Below are 21,460 nucleotides of genomic sequence, written 5' to 3' on the forward strand. Positions count from 1 at the left end.
AAAAAAAGTGCGCCTTAAATTATAGCGGCGCAAGACGTCCGGTTTCTGGGCAAAATTAATTTTGCATCATTTATAAGTCAGCAAATATAAGCACCTCTGTTGTTTGGTAGCGTCGTGGTTAGAACCGTTGCCTTTACTCCTAAAGAGCACAGGTTCGAATCTCACCTTTCGCTGTAACACCCCGGGGGAAGGTCCTTACCCTCAGTTATTACAGTAAAATCACTTAAGTGCGTAAAAATGGATGAATAATTATGAGCCCTTAGAGAGAAGCGTCAGCTTAATGAATAGATAGGAAAAATAGGAAAAGTTCTGCTTATAATATGTCTGAAGCTCAACTGTCCGCTCAAGCTTTGTGCTCTTTATTTTTTCGCCTGCAAGCGGCCAAGTGCTGGAGAAGCGCGCGACTGGCATGGAGCGCAGCTGTGTGTTTGTGTTTGTGTGTGTGTGTGTGTTTGTGTAAGTGAGAGAGAGAGAGATCTGACAGGTACAGTTAACCAATGAGAACGCGGCCTCGCAGGAAGAGGACCTCATGTGCCACCTCCTCCCTCTCGCCTCTCGCTTACAAACCAGTCGCGCCGGGAGACTTGCGCGCACACGGCGCGCTCCCCCCCGTAGGCTATGGACAGCTCGGCGAGTGTTGGCGCGCGCGCGCGCCTCTGCGTGTAAGCGAGTGTGTGACTGAGTGTGCGACTGAGCGTGCGAGCGTGTGAGAACCCGAGAGCCCTCGGCAGCCTTCAGGCCTCCGGATTGCAGCCGTCCGAGCGTCGGAGAAGCCATGCAGTACCAGCACCACCAGGGCCCTGCGGCCATGGGCGTGAACGTGAACGCGCCCCTGTACGCGCCGACCCCCGTGCAGCCCGTGCACCCGACCCCCTTCTACATCGAGGACATCCTGGGCAGGAGCGGCTCCCCGGGGTCCCCCGCGGTGCTCTCCGCGCCCACCCTGCCGTCTCCCAACTCGTCCTTCACCACCCTGGTGTCCGGCTACCGGACCCCCATCTATGAGCCCACCCCGATCCACCCGGCGATCTCCTTCGCGGCCACGTACCCCCCCGGCGCGTTCTACCCGTTCCACCGCGGCGATTACCCGCACGCGCTCATCAGGCACGACCCCCTGGGTGAGTACCACCGGCTGAGCCTGCGGCGATGCTCACAGTAGTAGCGGACCTACGGCGAACACGGGGCTGCTGTCCGACGCGACGGTTGTTGGATCGAGTCCCTAGTCTGGTAAAGTTGATCGCCGATCGCGGGTGCAGGTGTCGCCTCGGTCGGTGGCGGCTGATAACCCAAACGGCGATGATTGACCGCGAGAAATTAATTTAATGTGCAGACGATGCTGAGAATGCAGTCGGGCTCGAGGCGCTCGCGCGCCGCCGGCGTAATTCCAGTGTTCATGTACACACATCCCTAAACGCGTATCCTTGGAAAACGCGCGTCTTCATTAGCGCGTGCGATGAAAGTGTCATTTTTAGCCGCGCACTCCGACCCGGTTGCGTCACCGGTGTGATTTTAATACACTTTTTACTGCTGCTGTTTTTCACCCAAGACTACTGTTAACCACTAACTCTAAATGTCGTTCGTGGACTCTGCTCTAGAACGTTCAGGAACGGAGAATTAAATGAATGTTTGACATTTAAAAAAAAAAAAAAGACCTTAATCAAAAGAAGTGATTTATTTGCTGAACGAAATATACACAATGCGATCCTTCACCTGTTCGAGTTTGTGTGTGTGTGATGTTTATTAGTCTGTATTTAATGTTCCTCATATTATCTGTGCCTGTGTTTGGGGTTTCACCGAAGGCGCTTTTAGGAGAGCTGGCCGAAGTGCGGTGTGTGTGTGTCCCTTAAGTGTGTGTCACACACGGTGGCCGCTGCTAAACGCTCCTGCGGCCCGAAAACGCGACAAAGTTGCGTCACCGCGTTACTTTGTTTCACTCATAACGTTATGACACAGTGCTGTTCGCGAACAAAGGAGCGGTGACTAAAAATGGTCTTTAAATCTGGACCTCAGTAAAGTACCCCCCCCCCCAAAAAAAAAAAAAAAAAAAGTATTTTTATATTCAAGGACAAGGGTAAAGCTGAGGTTTCAGATCGGTGGCTCTGTTTATGGGGTCGGGGCCGCTCCGGAGGGCCTTGAGCTCTGGGGCCCCTGTCTGTGGCCCTCCATGGTGGCCCTGCGGAGGGAGGATGTGCGGGGCAGCCCACCGCCCACCCCCGACCCCCGCCCTCGCGAGCTTCGCCTCCTGTTCCGCCCATTCAGGAAACCTTGAGCTCTCGATAGGAGTAAATCTGCTCTCAGAAGCTGTTAAGCGCTGTTTTTGCCCGGGAGTCGTGCACGGCGCTGATTATTTTATCGACATCCTCAATACAGACATATTCAGGAAACACTCGACTTGTGATAGCCGGGATCCGTTCTGCTGATATTGTTCATTTCCTCTCTCTGGGATGTGACTTTATAGCGGCTGAAATAACCGGCTGCTTCCTATTTTTCAAAACCGCACAGTAAACGGAGTTTGAAATGACGCAAGTCGGAGCGAGACGGAGCGCCTTTTCGCAGAGTACGAACAGCAAGAGAGGGGATTTGTGAAAAAAGCACAAACCAAAATAAACTCGATTTAGTTCATTAGCAAGGGAAGGAAAAAATATACAGCATACGCAAAATCCCATATATGTGTGAAATACTAAGGTAACCAAAATAGACCAAAATAGTTTTCATAAGCAAAGAACATATATATTATATATATACTGTAGATATTTATGGGTGTGTCTGCATATAGCATTTCATATACACTGTAGTATCTTACGTAAAATTCTATATATCCAGTATCATGTTACATATTTTGATTTCAGTAATTTAGCTGAAATTAACGTGCGTTTAAAAGTAAGCAAAGGTGCGTTGAACATGAAAAGAAACATAATAAGTAGCGTAATGAATTGTCACGTTCTGCGTGACCAAGAATGATCGTTTTGTTGATTAGCAGCATCACTCGAAGGAGTTCTAAAATAAATATTTTAGGAATTTAGGGATGCCCTTCGTTGCCCCGGCGATAATATAAATTGTTATTGTTCACACACTATGTGTAGCAAATTTCAAACTGATGATTTAAGTCAGAAACAGAGATTTTTGGGACTGGCTGACAGTGATATATATATGTGTGTGGCTTACTGCGAAATGAACTCTGTTGATTGATTATTGTTTTTATTGCACGTGTTGATTGTGTTTATTTTAAAAAGGGAGAAATATGATAAATAAGAAATGCGAGATGAAGGCAACTGTGATGGCTATTATTATTTTAAGCATTTGTTCTTAAAAGGGAGGAGGTTGCACGTTCGTGGCGACTATGGATGAGCAAATAAAACAATAAATAAATGAAACAAATCGCAGTTTCCTACACATGTGTAACTGATGGATTGGACGGATGGCGCAGTCACTCGCAAGATAAACCAACAGGAAACACATTGACGGAAATTTTGCCATAGTTTTTGTGGCCCCTCGCAGCCTTCCTCAGAAGATTAGAGCAAACGGATGTTCGAGAAGTTCCTAAACCTCCTGCCTTAAAAAAAAAAAAAAAAAAACGCGAAGAAGAAGGGGGAGAAGGAGCAAAAAAAAAAAAAAAAAAGTAAAAAAAAAAATCAAGTGAAAATTGCCTAACTTGAACCGTAGGTGTGGGTTTGTTGTGGTTTCTGCTGCGAATGACGCAACACGCGCAGTTGTTGTGCACTCGTGATGTGGCAGCGACGTTAATACGTGATGTTCGCGTTTTTGTTTAATCATTATAATTATGGTGTTTTGAATGGAGTATAAGAGAGTTTTGTTTTCTTTTTTGTTTGTTTCTTCGGTTGTGTTCATCATGTTCATCATGTTCATGCTGGCCGTGCTGTCTCCGAAGGCAAGCCGCTGCTGTGGAGCCCCTTCATACAAAGGCCGCTGCACAAGCGCAAGGGCGGCCAGGTGCGCTTCTCCAACGACCAGACCGTGGAGCTCGAGAAGAAGTTCGACACTCAGAAGTACCTGTCGCCCCCGGAGCGAAAACGACTGGCCAAGATGCTGCAGCTGAGCGAAAGACAGGTTCCGGTTCCGGTTCCCTTCTCTCGTTCCGTGACTTGACTAGAATACCGCGCGCGTACTGTACTGTTACTCTATTATTATTTACTGCTGTGACAAACCGACCCCAGAAGGTCCGCAGAACCGCGCACTTCCAGCCGCTCTTTTCCCCACCGGGAAACAATCCTTTCCAACAGTTATTAATTTAACAAATATTTTGTGTATCAACAATCATTCATTTCCAACAATCATTATTATTGTAACAACATTTTGTTAATTTATAATATATATGTACACTACAGTACATACGCCCGGCTTTCGTTCAAGAACAGACCAGACGTTTCGTAACGTTTTTCTCGATTTTATTTTTGCAGTAGAAAACTATAAATTATATATTTTGTTCTAATACTAATATATTGCATATGTAACGTATGAATTGCCCTTGCGATTTCGTCTATAAAATGTTCAAAATACAACATTAATTATGCTATTTAAATACGTAATACGTGTACGATGTAAATGGATGTAGTGTAACGTTAACGTAAACGTTTTATTTTTTTATTTTTTTATTTTTACATTGATTGACAGGTGAAGACGTGGTTTCAGAACAGAAGGGCCAAGTGGCGACGGCTGAAGCAGGTGAGACGTTAGAAACACTTTACCGTACAAAGGTGTCATCGCGATATTGTCATATTTCATTTACACTGCGGCGTGCGCCGTTGTTTGTTCCCCAGTTATTGATTTGAAAATAAAAGCGTGCTTTTTAAAAGCACGTCGAAGCGGTGCCGCGCAACCGGTAAGCCGCGAAGAAGCGCGCGAGGCACGCGGCGCGCGCCCTGCGGGCTCACGCGGCCCGCAGAAGCCCGCGAAAACGACTGTCGCGTAATAACAGAAATCTAGAATCGTCGACGAGCGTTTACTGACCAAAAGTTACGACTCGAAACCACGAAACGCGCGGAAGGCGATGAACGTAACCGTGCTGTGATTTGACGGAGTAAAAGGAATTAACCCAAGTGAAAATAAGTGAAAATACTTAATGTTTTTAGTCTGTCCGCATTAATTCGTTTGAAGTCGCAGTTTCTCACACCGCCCCAGGCGATTTAAGCGTTAGATTCTTCATTTTGAAATAATAATTTGACAGTTTTCAGAGCGGGTTCTTCTTTGTGCACCAGTTTAAATGTATATAATATTTATTTAGCTCACCTTTTCTCCAATCTCTTATAATTTATACTGCAACCATAATTTGGTCGTTATGTGGTACTTAGGATTATTTGCTCGTTTATAGGGGTGGCTAGTTTTACCGAAGTTATTTTAAGGCTCAATATCTTGTGCAATCATACAACAGCAGGAGGTGGGATTTGAACCTGTAACCTTTAGGTCCGAGCTGTAACCGCTGTACTACAGTACTCTTGTACTCGTACAGTGCAGCGTAAGTACCTTGGTCAAGGGTACACTAGTATCGGTGGATTTCGGGTTCAAGAGAAGAACCCTGACCATTTAGAGTACCTGCTGCACCAGTACAGGTGTACACAGTGTGCAGATTTACATTGGTTACACCGTATTTACCAGGAAATATGAGAGCTTCCCAAGATCGAAATGTAAACCGACCGAATTCCCATAATGAGCTTGCATTTATCAATATCAAATTAATTACGATAGCGTTTGCAACTGTCGCCTTGCTTGCGAAGGTTCCGGGTTCGAGTCCCACCTCCTGCTGTAGTATCCCTGAGCCAGTTGTTTACTGAATTGCTCCAGTACAAGTTACCCAGTGGTTTACACGACTAAAATTATTGTTACCAAGTATTGCAATTCACTTCAGAGACACATATCAGCTAGATAATTAAATAACAAATGACCAAATATAAATATTTAAATTCTGCTGAAAATCAGCAGTACAGTCTATGACAAATATCTATAATAAATCAGGAGTGTATATATCTGTTAAAATAAGAGATGAGTGACGGATTTTGTATCCTTTATCAGTGAACAGAAATACAGCCACAATAAAAGGACTAAAATTAAATGCGGTTAATTTAAATTGATTTTTACGGAGCGCTACTCTCACACAGTGACGCAGAGCGCTGAACAAAGGCTCAAGTCAACGAAAGAAATAAAACAGTTGACTATATTCTGGAGTGAAAATGACTAAACACCTAAAAATGCCCTCCACAGGATTTGCGCTGTGTTTAGTCAAGCTGATGAATGTCCCTTTTCACTTTCCGCAGGAAAACCCGCAGGGCAGTAAGAGAGAGCTGGACTGTGAGAGTGCGGAGAGGACCTGCGAACAGAGACCTGAGCTAGGGGTCAGTGCCGACCAAAAACCCAGCGAGGGGCTGCACAGCCAGATCCCCTGCTCACCGTCCCCCGCATCGCAGGGAGACCTCGAATCTGACATCTCAGACGATTCCGACCAAGAACTGGACATTGAGGAAGACTGTTCTCGAAAAGTGCAAATATGAGCCACGTTTAATTTTTTTTTTTTTTTTTCCTGGAAGGGCGAGGTCTTTGCACAATGAAAGCTGCCCTTTGGACCTCCTATTACTTTCAATAGGCGATCCAAGTTTTGTATATATGTCTGTATATTTTGTGAGTAGAAAAGCTGTTCCTCAGTATAAATTAAATATATATCTTCAGTACAACGTTGAAGAAAAACAGTTTGTAATTAATGTTTCTATCGGTAAGTATTGACATGATTGAAAATTTCTCTAAATATTTTTGATAAGCTCACTTTGACTAGTGTCATGTCTGAATTTGTTTTGTTTCTTTCTGTCATGAAATACCTGCACATTGTGAAATGCATTACTTTCAGATGCATAATGAATTTCAAATTTATCAAGAAATAAAGGCTGAAATATCTTTGCCTTTGGTCTTTGAATTTTATCTGGCGAAAGTATTTGGTTTTATGTAAATCGTTATTATAGAGAAAGCTGGCCAAAAAAATGCATATCACATCAGATAGTGTTTCTGAATTTCCCTTTAATAAGAGAACCGTGAAGTTCAGTTCTTCCTGTGACATTGTGAAACTGACCTTTTCCTTTAAGATAAACACTTGAGTTACAGGTCATTGCTTAACTGTGCAATTTTGTCCATTTCACATTAAATTTGCTGTGTTTTACGCCTTTGAGTGGCAGCCCTGGCAAAGTCATGCAGATTTTAAGTGATGGCAGAACCAAGAAATATAAGCATCATTACACTTTCTTTCAAATTACACTGCAATCAGAGAATGATTTTATTTTTTTTTTGTCATTTGTTTTTTTTGTATGTAATTAATAATGAGAAGCTCTCTTTTGTGTTAGAATCCATGTATTTTGATGACAGCTTCTGAAACCAGTCTTGGGGTGAAAAAAAATTCCCAAGACATTCTCTAGTAGGTTCTCTGCGATTTGTTTGAATCCAACATTGGTTTTGCTTTTGCATCATCTGTGAACTATTACACCATGCTGCAAAAAGCAATATACATACTTTACAGCTCATAATAGCTGTTACATATGTACTGTAAGTATACATACACTGTTCATTTATAAGTACATATACTGTATATATTTCATTCTTGTGTCCTTATATATCTGTAGGTCTCGTATATGAGTGGATGTGGTAATACATGAGGTCATGGAAAGCACTTCTCTTCAACTGTTGAAAGCATTTAGCATCGTGCGTGGCTGAAATACCGTCTTGGAATACAGGAACTTGAGAAAATGGTGGTTGTTAAAATAGTTAAATGTCTTCATACTGCTTTGCTGCTACATGATCACACAGAGCAATAATAGCGTCCTGTGATTCCCATGAGATTGGTGTGCATACCATTATAGCTCCACCACTTGGCATCATTTGATTGTCTCCAGACAAACCTTCATGCACGTGTAGGAAAAAGAAGTCAACAAGCAACTCATTCGGATCCTGTTACTTTTACGCTGCTCAGTGGTCCAGGTTGTGTGGTTTTGTTCTGGATCCGCACAGCAGCCCGACACCGCCCAAACCAGCGTCACGGTAATTCTCAAGGCCGTCGCTTGATGAATTTAACAGTCATCTTTTAAAGTTTCCACCCATCCCTGTCGACGAGCTTCAACTTATGACCTATGTTCTCTTTTTCGAGGCAGCTTTCCCTTTTTCGGTACACGCCGTCGTGATTTCTGATACTGGTCCCCTTGCCACGTTCAACAGTTTTGCAGTTTTTGTGGCCTATGCACCTGCTATTCAGACACCAACTATTTACCCTTTAAGCAAACTTTGTTGGGTGACTCATGTTGCTTCAGAAACTCTTGTGTTAAAGTTGTGATTGTTTGATCTCTTTTACAACGTATGCTTCATCGATATTTAAATCGCCGTGACTCATCTTCGTTCCTGGGTCTCTTGGGGTTCTTCTGCCAGTTTATAAGGAGACCATTTCCTCTTGAATCAGCAAGACGTTGTGGCTTGCAACACAAGTTTGCACTTGTGTTTGACTCTTATATCAGCAGATTCAACTTCAAAAAGGTTATCATTTAGCAGAAAGGCAAACAGTGAAGAGTTTTCGGTAAGCACAATGTTAATGATTGGAAGAGTTTTAATGACACGAGTCGAAGCAGAGTGTTTGATTAATCCTTTAGTTGTCTGCACCTGCATACCCACTCATTTGGTTCAATGACCCCACACATGGAAAGCCTTTCCAAGACCAGTAGTATGTGCATCGATTTTTACTGTATTGTGTAATGGTTCACAGATCATGCAAACGAAAGACCAACATTGGGATGAAAAACACACGACTACTGCAGACAAGGCTTGGTGAAACATTCATTTCTTCAACGGGTTGGTCAGTTCTGGGTTCCAAAGGGCCAAGGAAATTGTACACAGTTCCACAGCTCCACTCTCCCCAACATGTCTATGTGCGTCCGCAGTTCTTAACTCTGGGTTCAAGATCCATGATCCCGCCTTGAATGTAAGGCACAGAAGGGTTTTTACGTTCGTTTTAGAGAAGATGTGTAAAATTGCTGAGGTTTTCAGTTGAGGAATCACTTTACACCGAACAATGTCTTCTTCAGTTTGTATACGGCAATACTAGCGCAATATTGTCACCAGTCTTCCTCATTTTGGAGCAATACTTTTTTTTTCTTCATATGCAACCTCAAGGGAAGTTCACGCAGAGACACTCGGTTAATCTTCTGCCCTTCGCTGATGAAACGCAAACAATTTATCAATGCGTTTATAAATACGAACGAGAAGCACTGTGTCTGCATCTATCATGGAAAATAGTTTCCTTAAAGCAAAAACATGGTGAGAATGAAAACTGTGCAACACGACAGAATGCCTGTTGTTTTTATTTAAAGAAGCTAGAGAGGGGTTTATTATCAGCTATAACTGATGGGGCTTAAAGTTTACCTTTGCCAAATCATGTGGGAATCCAGGCAGTTTTTGAATATGAGCCACCCTTTTTCACAATCCTGGGGATTGTTACGCTCGAATATGTTTTGTTTCTTGCAGCTAAGGAGTTTTGGTGAGTTAAACTGGCTTCTTGCTGTTCAAGGTGCAGAATGAGAAATACATGGATAGGTTGAAACATCGATAAGTTGTACTACCCTGGCTTCTGTGCAAAAGTTAAATTAGGTGAAGTTATTGGTGAGGTCAAAAGTACTGCAGAAAATGTGGGGAAAAAAAAGACTGAAAATCTGAAAAAGTTTAAAAATGACAAACTTAACTCTCATTTAATCCAGCCTTTCGAGAACTGCGAGAAATGCAGACTCTCCGAATTGCTCGTTTTAAACGATCACGAAACGACAAACACACGCGCGCACGTTAATGCAGCTCCAGGCCTCTGCGGGAACGACGTTGCTGTTATTTCTTTGCACAGTCTGTCCTATGAGTGATTTCTGTGTCAAACTTGCTCTTATTTATTTTATGTGTGCAGCAACAAGATAGGAGTTTGCACTGTTTGGGTAGTATTATTTACGGCAGAAGTGTGTTGCGCTTTCTTTACTGTGTTTAAACAAGTAATCTTTATTATAATGTTATCTAAATTGGATACTCATGCAGAAAATCCCTTAATCATTTAAAGTGGTGCATGAATACATTTAAAATGCCGTATCTTAGTTTGGATTGCTCCTAATTGAAAAGCAAATAATATGTGCGAGTGCACAATAAAACGACGGACTTCTTTTTCCTTAGCTGCGAATGGAATCCGCATTTCGTTAGAATTTCCACTGCTCGAAAGGAGCGCCGGGCCTAATGATTTAATGTCTCAGAAAGGACGCTCTTAATGTTGTCCTCGCAGCACGGGGGGGAAGTGGTTTCTGTGACAACTTCTAAGCAAATATTGACTCGGGCTCAGGAGCAAGACGTGGGTCCCGGACGCTTCGACCACTGCTGTCTGTTTTAATTGTTTAATTGAAAAGAAAAGCTTTGCGCTGCCGCTCAATCAGCAGGCCCTGTTCGGGTCATTTAGGACCGGTAAACCGTCATTAAGTGATCCTCGAGCGGTCACGTGCCGCTGTGCGTGCTCCAGATGCGCGTGCAAGAATATGAACCGAACCTTTCCACGATGACGTGACACTGAACCGGGGCTCAAACAAGTCTAGAAGATTCTCTCATTAAACTGAAGTTAAAATCAGCGGTACTTCTCACGAGTGTGACATAATAAAGGAAATATTCGTTTTACAATATCAGTGTGTCAATTGTCGTTATTTCATTCGATTTACCAAACCTTTTAGATAATATCATATTTTCAGCGGTTATGAAAAAACTGCATGGTGACACGACAGTGAGGGGAACCAATGCGGAGAAAATAATGCGAGCGAAATCACTTTTTTTATGACCGCCCGTGGCCCTTCATACAGGCTGCAGTACGCATTCGTCTTTGCTATTTATTTACCTGATGGGACACTGAGTTCTACAGCATAACTAAGTGGGTGAGCTGAGATTAATTCATTAAATAAAAGAGCAGCAATACAATTTAACCTTAGGCAATACTGCCCCAGAACACCAGTTTTATGGGTTACAAATTAAAATATTAAATAAAAGTATTACAGAACGGTAAATCTAGGCACAAGTGTAAAGTCCCAGTTAGGTCGTAAAAAGGTCTCTGTCCCACACGCATTTAATGCAATAAAAGGAGGCGACCGTTAGGTAAAGTTGCAGTACCGAACTGAAAAGCACGTCCTGCCGGTGCCCGCAGGCCAGATGAACCACTGTTTGCCGTCTTTTCAAACTAATTGCTCCACGGATAATTTAACATTTTGTTCCCCAGAGCTAATGAAAAGAAAAGGGGTGCAATGGACAATGCATTACTGCAAGCTGCAGATTTATACCCTGGTAATGGGGCTGTCCACGCACTCACCCTCATTTATTTGGGCGTTAGGTTCATCTGTGTCACTCCAGTCAATGACAGGAGTTTCAAAAACAGCCAAGAGATACAGTATCAATGCAAACACTGTCCTTTCATTAATTTATCACCGAGCAGAGAGATAATGGTGTCGGTTTATCCAAGGTCAACAACCACGGCGGCCGCATTCCACAGTCGTTCAATTATAACAACACATTAACTAATGTCTATAAACTCCCCTCTGATTAATTACCATAGAATTGTACAGCGACTTTTCTGTACTAGCGCGAGGTGCGCACGAGGGTGGGCTCTGGGTGTGCTTTACAGCAACTTCATGAAACCTCAAACCCGTTCTTGGAAACTTTCTTTTCAATGGCTCGTGCAAAGCTGGACCGGAAAACGTAGGGTTAATCTTAGACCGCACGAGATCAATACGCCTACAAATCTGTTGCCGGTTGCTGAGAGTCTTTGCAGCAAAAAAAGAAAGTTTCAGATCTTTGCTGATCCTGAATTTCTCCCAAAAAAAAAAAAAAAAAAAAAAATCAATATTCAGGGTTAGTGGTGTGATTTTAGATGCAGTCTTGTCTTTCGCCGCATGTTCACGTCCATGATTGTTTAGCTGACACGCGGATGAGAACCCAAACGGAAAAATGAAGGGTTAACAAAGTAAAATTCCCCTTTAGCGCCGCGTGATGCGTGCAAAGCGACAATGTGAAAAAGTGGAAAACATGGAAAAAAAAGACAAGTTTCCAGGAAATTTACTTAAACTTTGGACTGCTTCTCTACTGTATGTCAGCCTTCTTTAGGCCGCGTGAAGGTCCTCGGAAGATGCGGAGCTGCGGGAGACTAAGAAGCGGAACTGAGCCGCACCTCTTACCAGCTCCGAGTTGGCTGTCGGTTATAAATCCTCTCCTGGAGGAGTTCATTTAGGTTTCCCGCAAAAGATGTAACGCAAAATGCGCGGTGAACAAAGTGGTGGAATTCTAAATAGCTGGATCAACAGCAGTGGCTACAATCTTATCTGACGAAATACGTTTGTATAAGCTCACGTTGGCCATAAAGTGAAAACCTGCGGCAGGAAAATACAGACGGCGTTATCATCGCCCCCCCCGACAACATGTCCAACTAGCCTGTTTAAAGCTTATCGATTTCGTGCTGGTTTACGATACAAGGCATTGCTGATTGATTTTGGCTGGCTGAGAAGTAAAAGTCCCACGACAGCAAAGATTTTTTTTTTTTTTCTGATTATTTAAGATGATATTTCACCTGTTGCTCAGCCAGGTGTAAGGAAAGAGCCCTTAACGGTAAACTGCAATGACGCACTTTTCAATGCGCAGATGCTCTTCTGCAATGAGGCTGTTGAAGGCCTCACGATGCAAGACGATACAACGAAAGAAGAAGGCGTTAAAGAGAGAAATATCTAGCGAGGCTGGAGACATGGAGTACAAATGCTATGTCCCAGCAAGTTGAAAAAAGAAAGCATTGACCTAGGGGTTAAACAAATAAGACAGCACTTGTCAGGAAAGTGGGTGATAATGGACCTGAAGAACCTCTTCATGTGGACCAAACAGTTTTGCCCATGAAAGGGGTGCCAGTTTTTCATCCAAAGGACTGCGGTGGAAACGCAACCTCTGCAAGTGAAAACACTTCTATCTATCTATCTATCTATCTATCTATCTATCTATCTATCTATCTATCTATCTATCACTTTTAAGTGGGCCAGATAGTATGATACCATGGTATTATTTTGGTATTATCCTGAAAAGGATGCATACAAGGATTTCAGCAAAAATAATTTGGCACTGAAAATCGTTCGCTCTGGTTTACCAAATTCATACAAGTATATCATATACGTGTCAGGCTTTTGCACAGTTTCAGCGCAGATATACATAAACAGACACCGAGTAAGAGGGCTCACAGTACAGAATGTCTTGTTATGAAAGTGCAATATGAAAAGATCTTAACTGAAAAGAGTCTTGGACGACTGAGCTGATTTTCGGTGTGTATGGCTCTTTATGGGTAGCTCCAGATTTCACCACTGACAGTAACTTTGTTGAAGAGAGATATATTGAAATAGATGTTGATATTAGGGGGGTGCGGTGGCGCGGTGGCGCAGTGGGTTTGGCCGGGTCCTGCTCTCTGGCGGGGCTGGGGTTCGAGTTCCGCTTGGGTGCCTTGTGACAGACGGGTGTCCTGGCCTGGATGTGTCCCCTCCGGCCTTACGCCCTGCGTTGCCAGGGTTGGCTCTGGCTCACCGCGACCCCCGCTTGGCACAGCCAGTGTGTGTGATATCATATAATGTATACAAGTTCTTCAGTCACAAGTGAATAACAATGCAGTTGAAGCTTTAAATTACACAGGGAGTGTATTCAGGTAAAAGTCACTCTTGGAATTCATGAATGACTCATTCACTGTAAAGAGTTGAGTTTGGCTATGAAATAGTGGGAGCCACAAACTTGCTGAAACAAAGTAAGGTTTTTACATTGTTGGAGAAGAGGGAAAAAAAACAACAACAGCAATATTTAGGAGAAGAAATGGGGAGCAAAAAAACTGAGAGAGGTTGGAAGACTTCAGAAACAGGGTAGACACTTCAGTTAATGTAGCGATCGAACATTTTCCTTGGAACGTTTCTCGCTGTCCTGTTCACGGTGCCCCACGCGCATCACAAGAAACTAACACTCAGAACTTGACTGAGAAAGGGAACAAACGAAAAATAGTTTTGTGGAGGGAACATATCCTGTTTTCTGTGCTTCAGGGCTGGCGGAGAAGGTGCCGTGGCTCATGACAGCTCCCTTTTCCCTCTACACTCAGCTCCATGGAGACGTGCCAGCGAGGCTCTGGGACGGGACCAGCATGCAGGGACCCTGCTGCAAAGGGAACATCCGCTTTGGACAGAAAAATTAATCTCTTTCACTCAGGAAGTTATTCTTGCATGTATGTTTCCACAAATAATGTTATTGGGGGAGCTAGAGGCTCTGAACAATGGCCGTTAATTTGTTTTGCTTCCTTTTTGCCCGGCTGAAGACTGTGAAAACAAAGATGAAAATCCAAGGAAACACCCTTAATTCGAGAGCTGAGGAATGCAGGCAGGAGGCATGGCACGGGGTTTCTCTCAGATGGGTCAGGGGGCTCCAAGGATATGTCTAGAAAAGTTCCCCGATGTTTTCTGGTGATGAGCCAATGGAGGTGGAACATGTAGGAAATGTTCTTCATTTCTTGGGTTGACCCAACGCATTGGCATTGCTACCATCAGTTGCTTCCATCTCGGACTGACCACACTTTGTTTTTTTAATGTTTCTTTTTTTTTTTACTGGATGGAAAATATCTATCTTGAGAGGACAACTAATTTGTTGTTTTTGTGTGGAAGCACGTGTCAAGGACCTTTTGGAAATTCATTGTTCTTGGGGCAAGTTTCATGGATGACATCAGGGAGTAATCGACAGCTTGTACCTTCAGAGACATGACTCAGAAGGACAAGGTGTTCATTGACGGGAACCCCCATGAGCTGCCCGCAGCCATTAATTTTAACACAGTGCAGACAATATTTTTAGAAAATAAAATGGTCAAGGGTTGGAGGCAGGGACGAAGGAGTGGGGTGTAAGGGGGAGGATGTTGTGCAACAGTTTTTTTCTTCTGACTTGTTATTAGTGTTATCATTATCATTTCAGCAAAAGTTCACACTATTCAAACTCTTCCCAGCTATCTTCATCATCACCATACACAAATGATAGATTGCTTAAATATTAACCCTTTCGGTTGTAGTGTTGTTTCTGGATAAGCGGCTGTTCATCCGAGAGCTGGATCTACTTGAGATGCATCTAAAGGAACATATCTCCCCTGAAACTAAGAAGCTACCTCATGCCTGATTTTCAGATTCTTGCACAACCCCTCAGAGAGCCTCATCTATGAAAGAGGACCGAAGGCTCAAGACATTTGAAACAGGGAGATGATGGAAGACTAGTTCTGTTTCCTGCACGGTGCAGGGAGAAACATAATCAAGCAAGCTGCATCGCATCCAAAACATAGCCTTGGATGGGCATCTGTGAGACGTATTCTGAATTGCTGCAATTCCTTAGAGGAAATGGGGTAATTGTTTAAAAAGTAAAAATAAAAAATAGACTAGAAATATAGCCATTGCTTGCAGACTTCCACCTGTCTAGAAAAGGCTGCATCACATGAATACTCAACGACCCATATCTTTTATACAAATACATTCATTATTTCTTGCACTAGTGATGGTAATGAAATTTTTCATTACATTTGTTTCTCATCAGAAACCTCCTTTTGCTCTCTCGGTGGAAAAATTAAAAAAGCATGCTCTCTGGGTAGAAAACTGAAAGCTGGCAGCTGAGGAAAGGAAAACAAAAGACTCAGAGCCATGGTGAAGGGGAGAAAAATGAACTTTGGGAGGTCCAAGTGCCAGTGGCAACCCATGCCTCCTGGCCTCCTGGCCATTCTACTGTGGTTGCAGAAGACCAGCATAGATATGCGCACACACACACACACACACACACACACACACACACACACACACACACACACACACACACACACACACATACTGTCTGAAACCGCCTGTCCCAAGCAGGGTCACGGCAAGCCAGAGCCTAATCCGGCAACAGTGTAGTTACAGCAGTGTCCTTTATTGCTTAAATACAACTTGACTGAAAGACATCCCAAACTATTACTCAATGCCAAAAAAAAGAAAATTCGACAAAAGAATCCTGTCACTGGTCGGATGCAAGTTTGCCAAAAGGAAATGGAAAAATAACTTTTCTTCTCGTTACTCATAAGAAATACGGCTCTCAACTGGCAGCCTAGAGGTAATCATCGTAGTGACTCCAGTAGATCGAAATTACTCACTTCAAAGTCATATTTTCCTTCACTGCCACTGTATCCGAGCTCATTTCTGAGGTCTGACCTTCACCTTGTGAAACTTGTGATCAAATGGCATTCGATACTATGGTAGCACAGACTACCAGTATGGTACACGAAAATGTTCAGGGAGCCACCTGTTTCCTCCAGGTAAATAAGCTTCCCGTAACATCTAATGGGTTCGGTGTCAGGCTTTTGCACAGTTTCAGTGCAGATATACATAAACAGACACCGAGTAAGAGGGCTCACAGTACAGAATGTCTTGTTACGAAAGTGCAATATGAAAAGATCTTAACTGAAAAGAGTCCTGGACGACTGAGCTGATTTTCGCTGTATATGGCTCTTTATGGGTAGTTCCAGATTTCACCACTGACAGTAACTTTGTTGAAGAGAGATATATTGAAATAGATGTTGATATTAGAGGGGTGCGGTGGTGCAGCGGGTTTGACCGGGTCCTGCTCTCCAGTGGGTCTGGGGTTCGAGTCCCGCTTAGGGTGCCTTGTGAGAGACTGGCGTCCCGTCCTGGGTGCGTCCCCTCCCCCTCCGGCCTTTCGCCTATGTTGCCGGGTTTGGCTCCGGCTCCCCGCGACCCCACATGGGACAAGCAGTTTCAGACAGTGTGTGTATGTTGATATTTTTTGCATGCGTGCTACTTATTCATCATATGACACATGGCTTATACGCTGTATATTCTGATACAAAGAAAAAAAGTCCTGTAATACAGCTGGCGTAAATTTTATTCCGAATCATAAATATTTGCAATATCTTCGCTGTTTATACAAGTAATTGCGTGTCGCAGTCTTGCAGGGCACAGTACTGGCTCACTTAAGGTAATCCTGTTTTCACTGAAAGTTCTGACATTATCTACAAATATCATGTTATTCAAAGCAACTGAAAACTTGTAACTGCCATGAACTGTTTTAACCTTTCGCATAACCCCAGTTTGGGAACAGTGGCCACACAATACACCACAGACACCATTGTTACAGTACCCTGCCGTTTCTCTAAGAACTTTGACTTATTTTGCTGTCCATGGAAAGTGTTATCTTGGGCAGCTTGCTACAGGAAGCTCTGTTTATCACTTCCTCACAGTCGTAGTTTGTTTAGGACTCCGTCATGTGATCAGATTGCATTAAGAGCGAGCCTTTGTGCCGCATGCTCATCAAAAGAGTGGGCCCACAGGATTTGCTATCATCTTATTGCATATGTTCTCGTGTATCAAAACAAGTTCTATCAGGAGGTGACAGATCTCTCGGCCGAACTGTTAGAAGCACTGGCTCTAAACAGCACACACGATTTCAGAAAGCGGGGTTTCACTTCTCGTTTCTGAAGGAACGCAGTAATACAGAAGCATTTCACAACACAACACTTGGCAACGTTGAACTCGCACAACGTTGAGTACCGAGGAAGAAGCAGAATAAGTTGGCAACGCCGACGGATGATAAGCAAAATTAGATTTTCACCTTCCGTGTTCTTCTGCATTCTGCCGCCATGCACCCGTACTTGAGCATATACAAACGATTCAAAGGGTGTAGCCTGAGACAGAAATTCATAAGCTCTTAAAATTCCTTTTCTGCCACGTACCCATTCTCCAGTTAATGTAGGCTGAGTGGTACATTAAGGGCCACTTGGCACGCACTCATAGTTCACTCTGAACCCCTCTGCTTAATCCGTGTGGTCACTTCAACAGTGGTAACAAAAATTTGTGTTACTGAGTGCAAATTCTTATAAAAGTTTTGGAAAATTCGACATCGTAGTGCAAGAAATGTGCTTACATCGGTTAAAAACAGCTCCTGCGTAGAACGGTAGACCAGACAATCTCTCCACTGTTCATGGCAGGAAAAAGTTGCCAGGAAGGGTCTCATACATTTGCCTAGATTGCGGGACTGCTTTTCCGGGATAAATATTTGTACCTGGTGTTTAACATGGCAATGAGATGATGGACATCCCATTCCGATAGGCGACTGGTCCTGAAGGGCCTCTCCATTCCGCCCGAGAGGCCCTCTTTATCACGGTCCGGTCTCTGTGTGCACTTCTGGAGGGCTCTAACCACTCTGAGACCCATCGGAGTACAGGGACTGTAATGTCTTTCAAGGACCCTTTGAATTATGCTCTTCTTTGACACAGATGACAATGGCATTGCAGAAAAAATAGCTTTCTGAGGCTTGGCTTGTCTGGAGACTTCGTTTAAGTGTAGAAGAGGCTTTGAAAACAGGAAATGGCAATACTCTTCCCTCTTTCTCTCAAATATGGGGTCAAGGTGAAAGGCGTGTTGTTAGAGCCCACCCAGGAACACTTCGCATCTCTTTTTGTTTTGTGATATAATTCCCACACACGTGCATCATGCGCCATCATGCTCAGGAGAACTTAAACGTAAGGCGATCATCAGCAGACTGCATGAATATCAGCGGCACTTGAAATAATATTCTGTCGTTGAAAGGCTTCAGAATAGGCAATGCACTGCCACACACCCAATGTGGTGGCAGACCACAAAATTTACACCAAATATCCTTTATCAGGTGATTTCACAGAACTGCTTTGCATATTTCTGAGTCAGATAAAGCCTGGGTGGGTATGAAAAAAGCATATTCTTATGTGATTACTATCATATTCACAGTTATTGAAGTTTTCATTGTCATTTCCTGCTTTTCTTTCTTATGCCCTCTGCTGGAGAGACGCCACGTCCTTAACTACAAAATGACATTTTCGCACTTGGACAAAAACGCACTCAACAGTCACTGTGAAAATTAGTCACGCTCAGAAGCGAGTTCCGTGCCCTGGAGCGTGATCCCGAGAATGCATTTCCCATGCAGAAAACATTTAAGCAAATCGATTCTCTCGAATTTTTTGGAGAATCCTGAGCTAATCTAATCTTTTGGATTGACAGGGAGCACAATAAACTCCGAAGTGAAGTCACAGCAAACAAAGGAAAATAGAGCCTTTATCTAAACTAAATGATCAAATCTGACCGGTGTTTGGGTTCTGGCCACAGCACAAGGTCTCGACAATCTCCGAATCTGGAATTAATAGCGGTAACCAAGATAAATTGGGGAGGGAGGGTCATTTGTACCTTGTCTTTGTTTGACCTGATGAGGAAGGTCCGGGAAACCCATTAGCGGCCGGCAAATAAAAGTATTGTGTTGTCTTTTCGAAGTCCCCTAGAGGGTCCAGTTTAGAGCCCCAAATTCATTAATGTATATCAGCTAAATAGGAAATATTAATATTTTTAAACAACTGCAGTTTTGCTATGAAAATGTCCAGGATGAATGGATGTGTCATTGTTTCCAGTACATCTACAGGCCATGTATGACTGGCCCTCAAACATAAAGGCAAGGAAGGATGAGTGGCACAATAAAAAGGGGGTCTCCGTGCGGCCCGGTGGGATCTTGAAGGTGGAATGGCCAAGATTCCGGCCGTGTTTCATTATCGGGGTATTTTTGTTCTGATGTAACATTAGGGCTGACACTGTATCCGCCTGATAAATGACCTCTGGGAGAAGTGTCAGGAAAATACTTTGGGTTTACAATGCCATCCTCCCGCCTGCAGTTCCTGCACTTCAGACACGTTTCCGTTACTGATGTGTGCAATCACAAGCGGCTTCTTGTTTTTGCCAAAGCAATAAGGAAACCTATTGTTAGAGATTTTGTTTGAAATCAAATTAGGATTTGTTTAAAAAAAATGTTTCTTTTAAATGATTTTTTAGCCATTATACATATTTGTGAAAGTAAGATGGTAAAAGAGGGAACACATTATGATAACGATTATGTGCCCGATGAGACGAAGTTAAGTGTCATTTTTTTGTCCGAACCGTTTTTTTTTCTTTTGTACAAACTAAAATAAACAAACGGGGCGCAACACACGAGCACGGGATGCTATGTGCAGCAAAATTTTAAAATGCAAATGGAAGTTAACACGAGCTACTTGCGCTAGTCTTTAAAGTAACGTGAACTTGGATAAATAAGTGTGTTTGTCGTATTTCAGCGCCAGGCGAAAAAATTTCCTTCGTGCTTTGAGTGACTTCTTTAAAAACGTGGAAAGAGCGTAGGCCGAGCGCATGAATATTTAACAAAAAGGGCAATAAAGTCCACCTTCTTGGACTCAAAGTTCTGCAGATCACAAGGTTGTTTTCCTGCTGCACTCGCTCTTTTTCTGCTGATCCCAGTAAGCGCGGCGTCCGGGATCCAGCGGCGCTCGGGGGTCTCTCTGAAACGCCACAGGCTGAGGCTTGACGGAGCTGGAATGACGGGCGATGGAGCTCAGGTTCGAGCGCTCGGCCTCCCCAAGGAGGACAGCAGAGAGGAGAAAGGCTGGGGAAACGCTTTTGCCGAACTCGAATCCGTGGATTTGCCTTTAGGAACGACATTAAGGTAAAGCCAATAACACGCACGCAGAAATGCAGCCTTAAATAAAGTCTGCCTATACTGCAACTGTGTCTGGACAACAGCAGATAATTTACAAATAATTAACAGGCTTCATAATTAGTGCTATGAATGATATTACTGGTTGCTGGGGATGAGCTGTGGTATTTCATTAACAAAAATATCCAGATCTTTCTTGCTGTACAGAAGGCGAGAGCTTCTTATCCAACACTGCAGGGTACCATGGACCAAAGTACCAGTTACATTAGGACAAGAATAATAAATAATATTAAGAGCTCGTTCAGATTTATCCTATTATTTGTTTTACTTTTGAAGATACGTCGCTTGCCGTGCAATTCAGGAAAAGACACTTTGCTACATTCTACGGCTTGAACTAAACTGGGCAAATACATGTAAATGAAGTACATTAAGAGGCTGCAACCTGGTTTTTGAAATATGTTGCGTGAGGTGACGTCACCCGCCTCGCTATGGCCCACGCGCCGAGCCCACGCCGGGGGGGGAGAAGTTTGATCACGCGCCGCGTTTAAAACCGTCGGGCGAACACCTGCACTCTAGCGCGCGGCGGTTGGCCGCAGCGCGGGGCGCCGCGCGCTCTCCCCCTGACGGCCAAAGCGAGAACGGCATCCTCTCTCCTCCACCCCTCCCTCCCTCCCTCCCTCCCTCGCGCAGTCACTCCTCCAACATGGCGGAGAGCGAAACCTTGGAGAGTGTCACTGAGCACGAACGCATCTTGCAGGAAATCGAGAGCACGGACACGGCCTGCGTCGGTCCCACGCTCCGGTAGGGTGACCCGATTTTACTCGGTTTTATTCGGTCAGTTGTTTTTGACGTTTCTCCCGCCGTGTCCGCGTGTGAGGTGCGAGGCGGGCGG

The 21,460-nt window shown here is 43.8% G+C and overlaps 2 protein-coding genes across 6 annotated transcripts in view; both read left to right on the forward strand.

Annotated features, from left to right (window-relative positions):
• Positions 1-579: 579 nt before the first annotated feature.
• Positions 580-6,809, forward strand: hhex (hematopoietically expressed homeobox). The gene is made up of 4 exons (XM_018760873.2): positions 580-1,118; positions 3,890-4,068; positions 4,633-4,683; positions 6,270-6,809. Exons 1-4 carry the CDS (start codon positions 776-778, stop codon positions 6,501-6,503), a joined length of 807 nt encoding a protein of 268 aa, XP_018616389.2. The 5' UTR covers positions 580-775; the 3' UTR covers positions 6,504-6,809.
• Positions 6,810-20,380: 13,571 nt separating this feature from the next.
• exoc6 (exocyst complex component 6) overlaps positions 20,381-21,460 on the forward strand; it is a 46,161-nt gene continuing 45,081 nt past the window's right edge. For 3 of the 5 annotated variants that reach the window (XM_018761101.2, XM_018761104.2, XM_018761103.2), the window contains exon 1: positions 21,242-21,369. In XM_018761101.2, coding sequence (XP_018616617.1) covers positions 21,272-21,369 — 98 coding nt within the window. In that variant the 5' untranslated portion in view covers positions 21,242-21,271. Of the gene's footprint in view, positions 20,578-21,241; positions 21,370-21,460 lie in introns of those variants that run through there. The other 2 variants (XM_018761100.1, XM_018761102.1) reach the window with 1 other exon arrangement.

Source organism: Scleropages formosus, chromosome 24 (assembly GCF_900964775.1).
Source record: "Scleropages formosus chromosome 24, fSclFor1.1, whole genome shotgun sequence".
Lineage (NCBI taxonomy): Eukaryota > Metazoa > Chordata > Actinopteri > Osteoglossiformes > Osteoglossidae > Scleropages > Scleropages formosus.

Bases quoted from the DNA above. Each gene is read 5' to 3' on its own strand.
- hhex (XM_018760873.2), top strand. From the start codon at position 776: ATGCAGTACCAGCACCACCAGGGCCCTGCGGCCATGGGCGTGAACGTG. The intron at 1,119-3,889 runs GTGAGTACCACC...CTGTCTCCGAAG, and splicing joins CATCAGGCACGACCCCCTGG to GCAAGCCGCTGCTGTGGAGC. The intron at 4,069-4,632 runs GTTCCGGTTCCG...ATTGATTGACAG, and splicing joins TGCAGCTGAGCGAAAGACAG to GTGAAGACGTGGTTTCAGAA.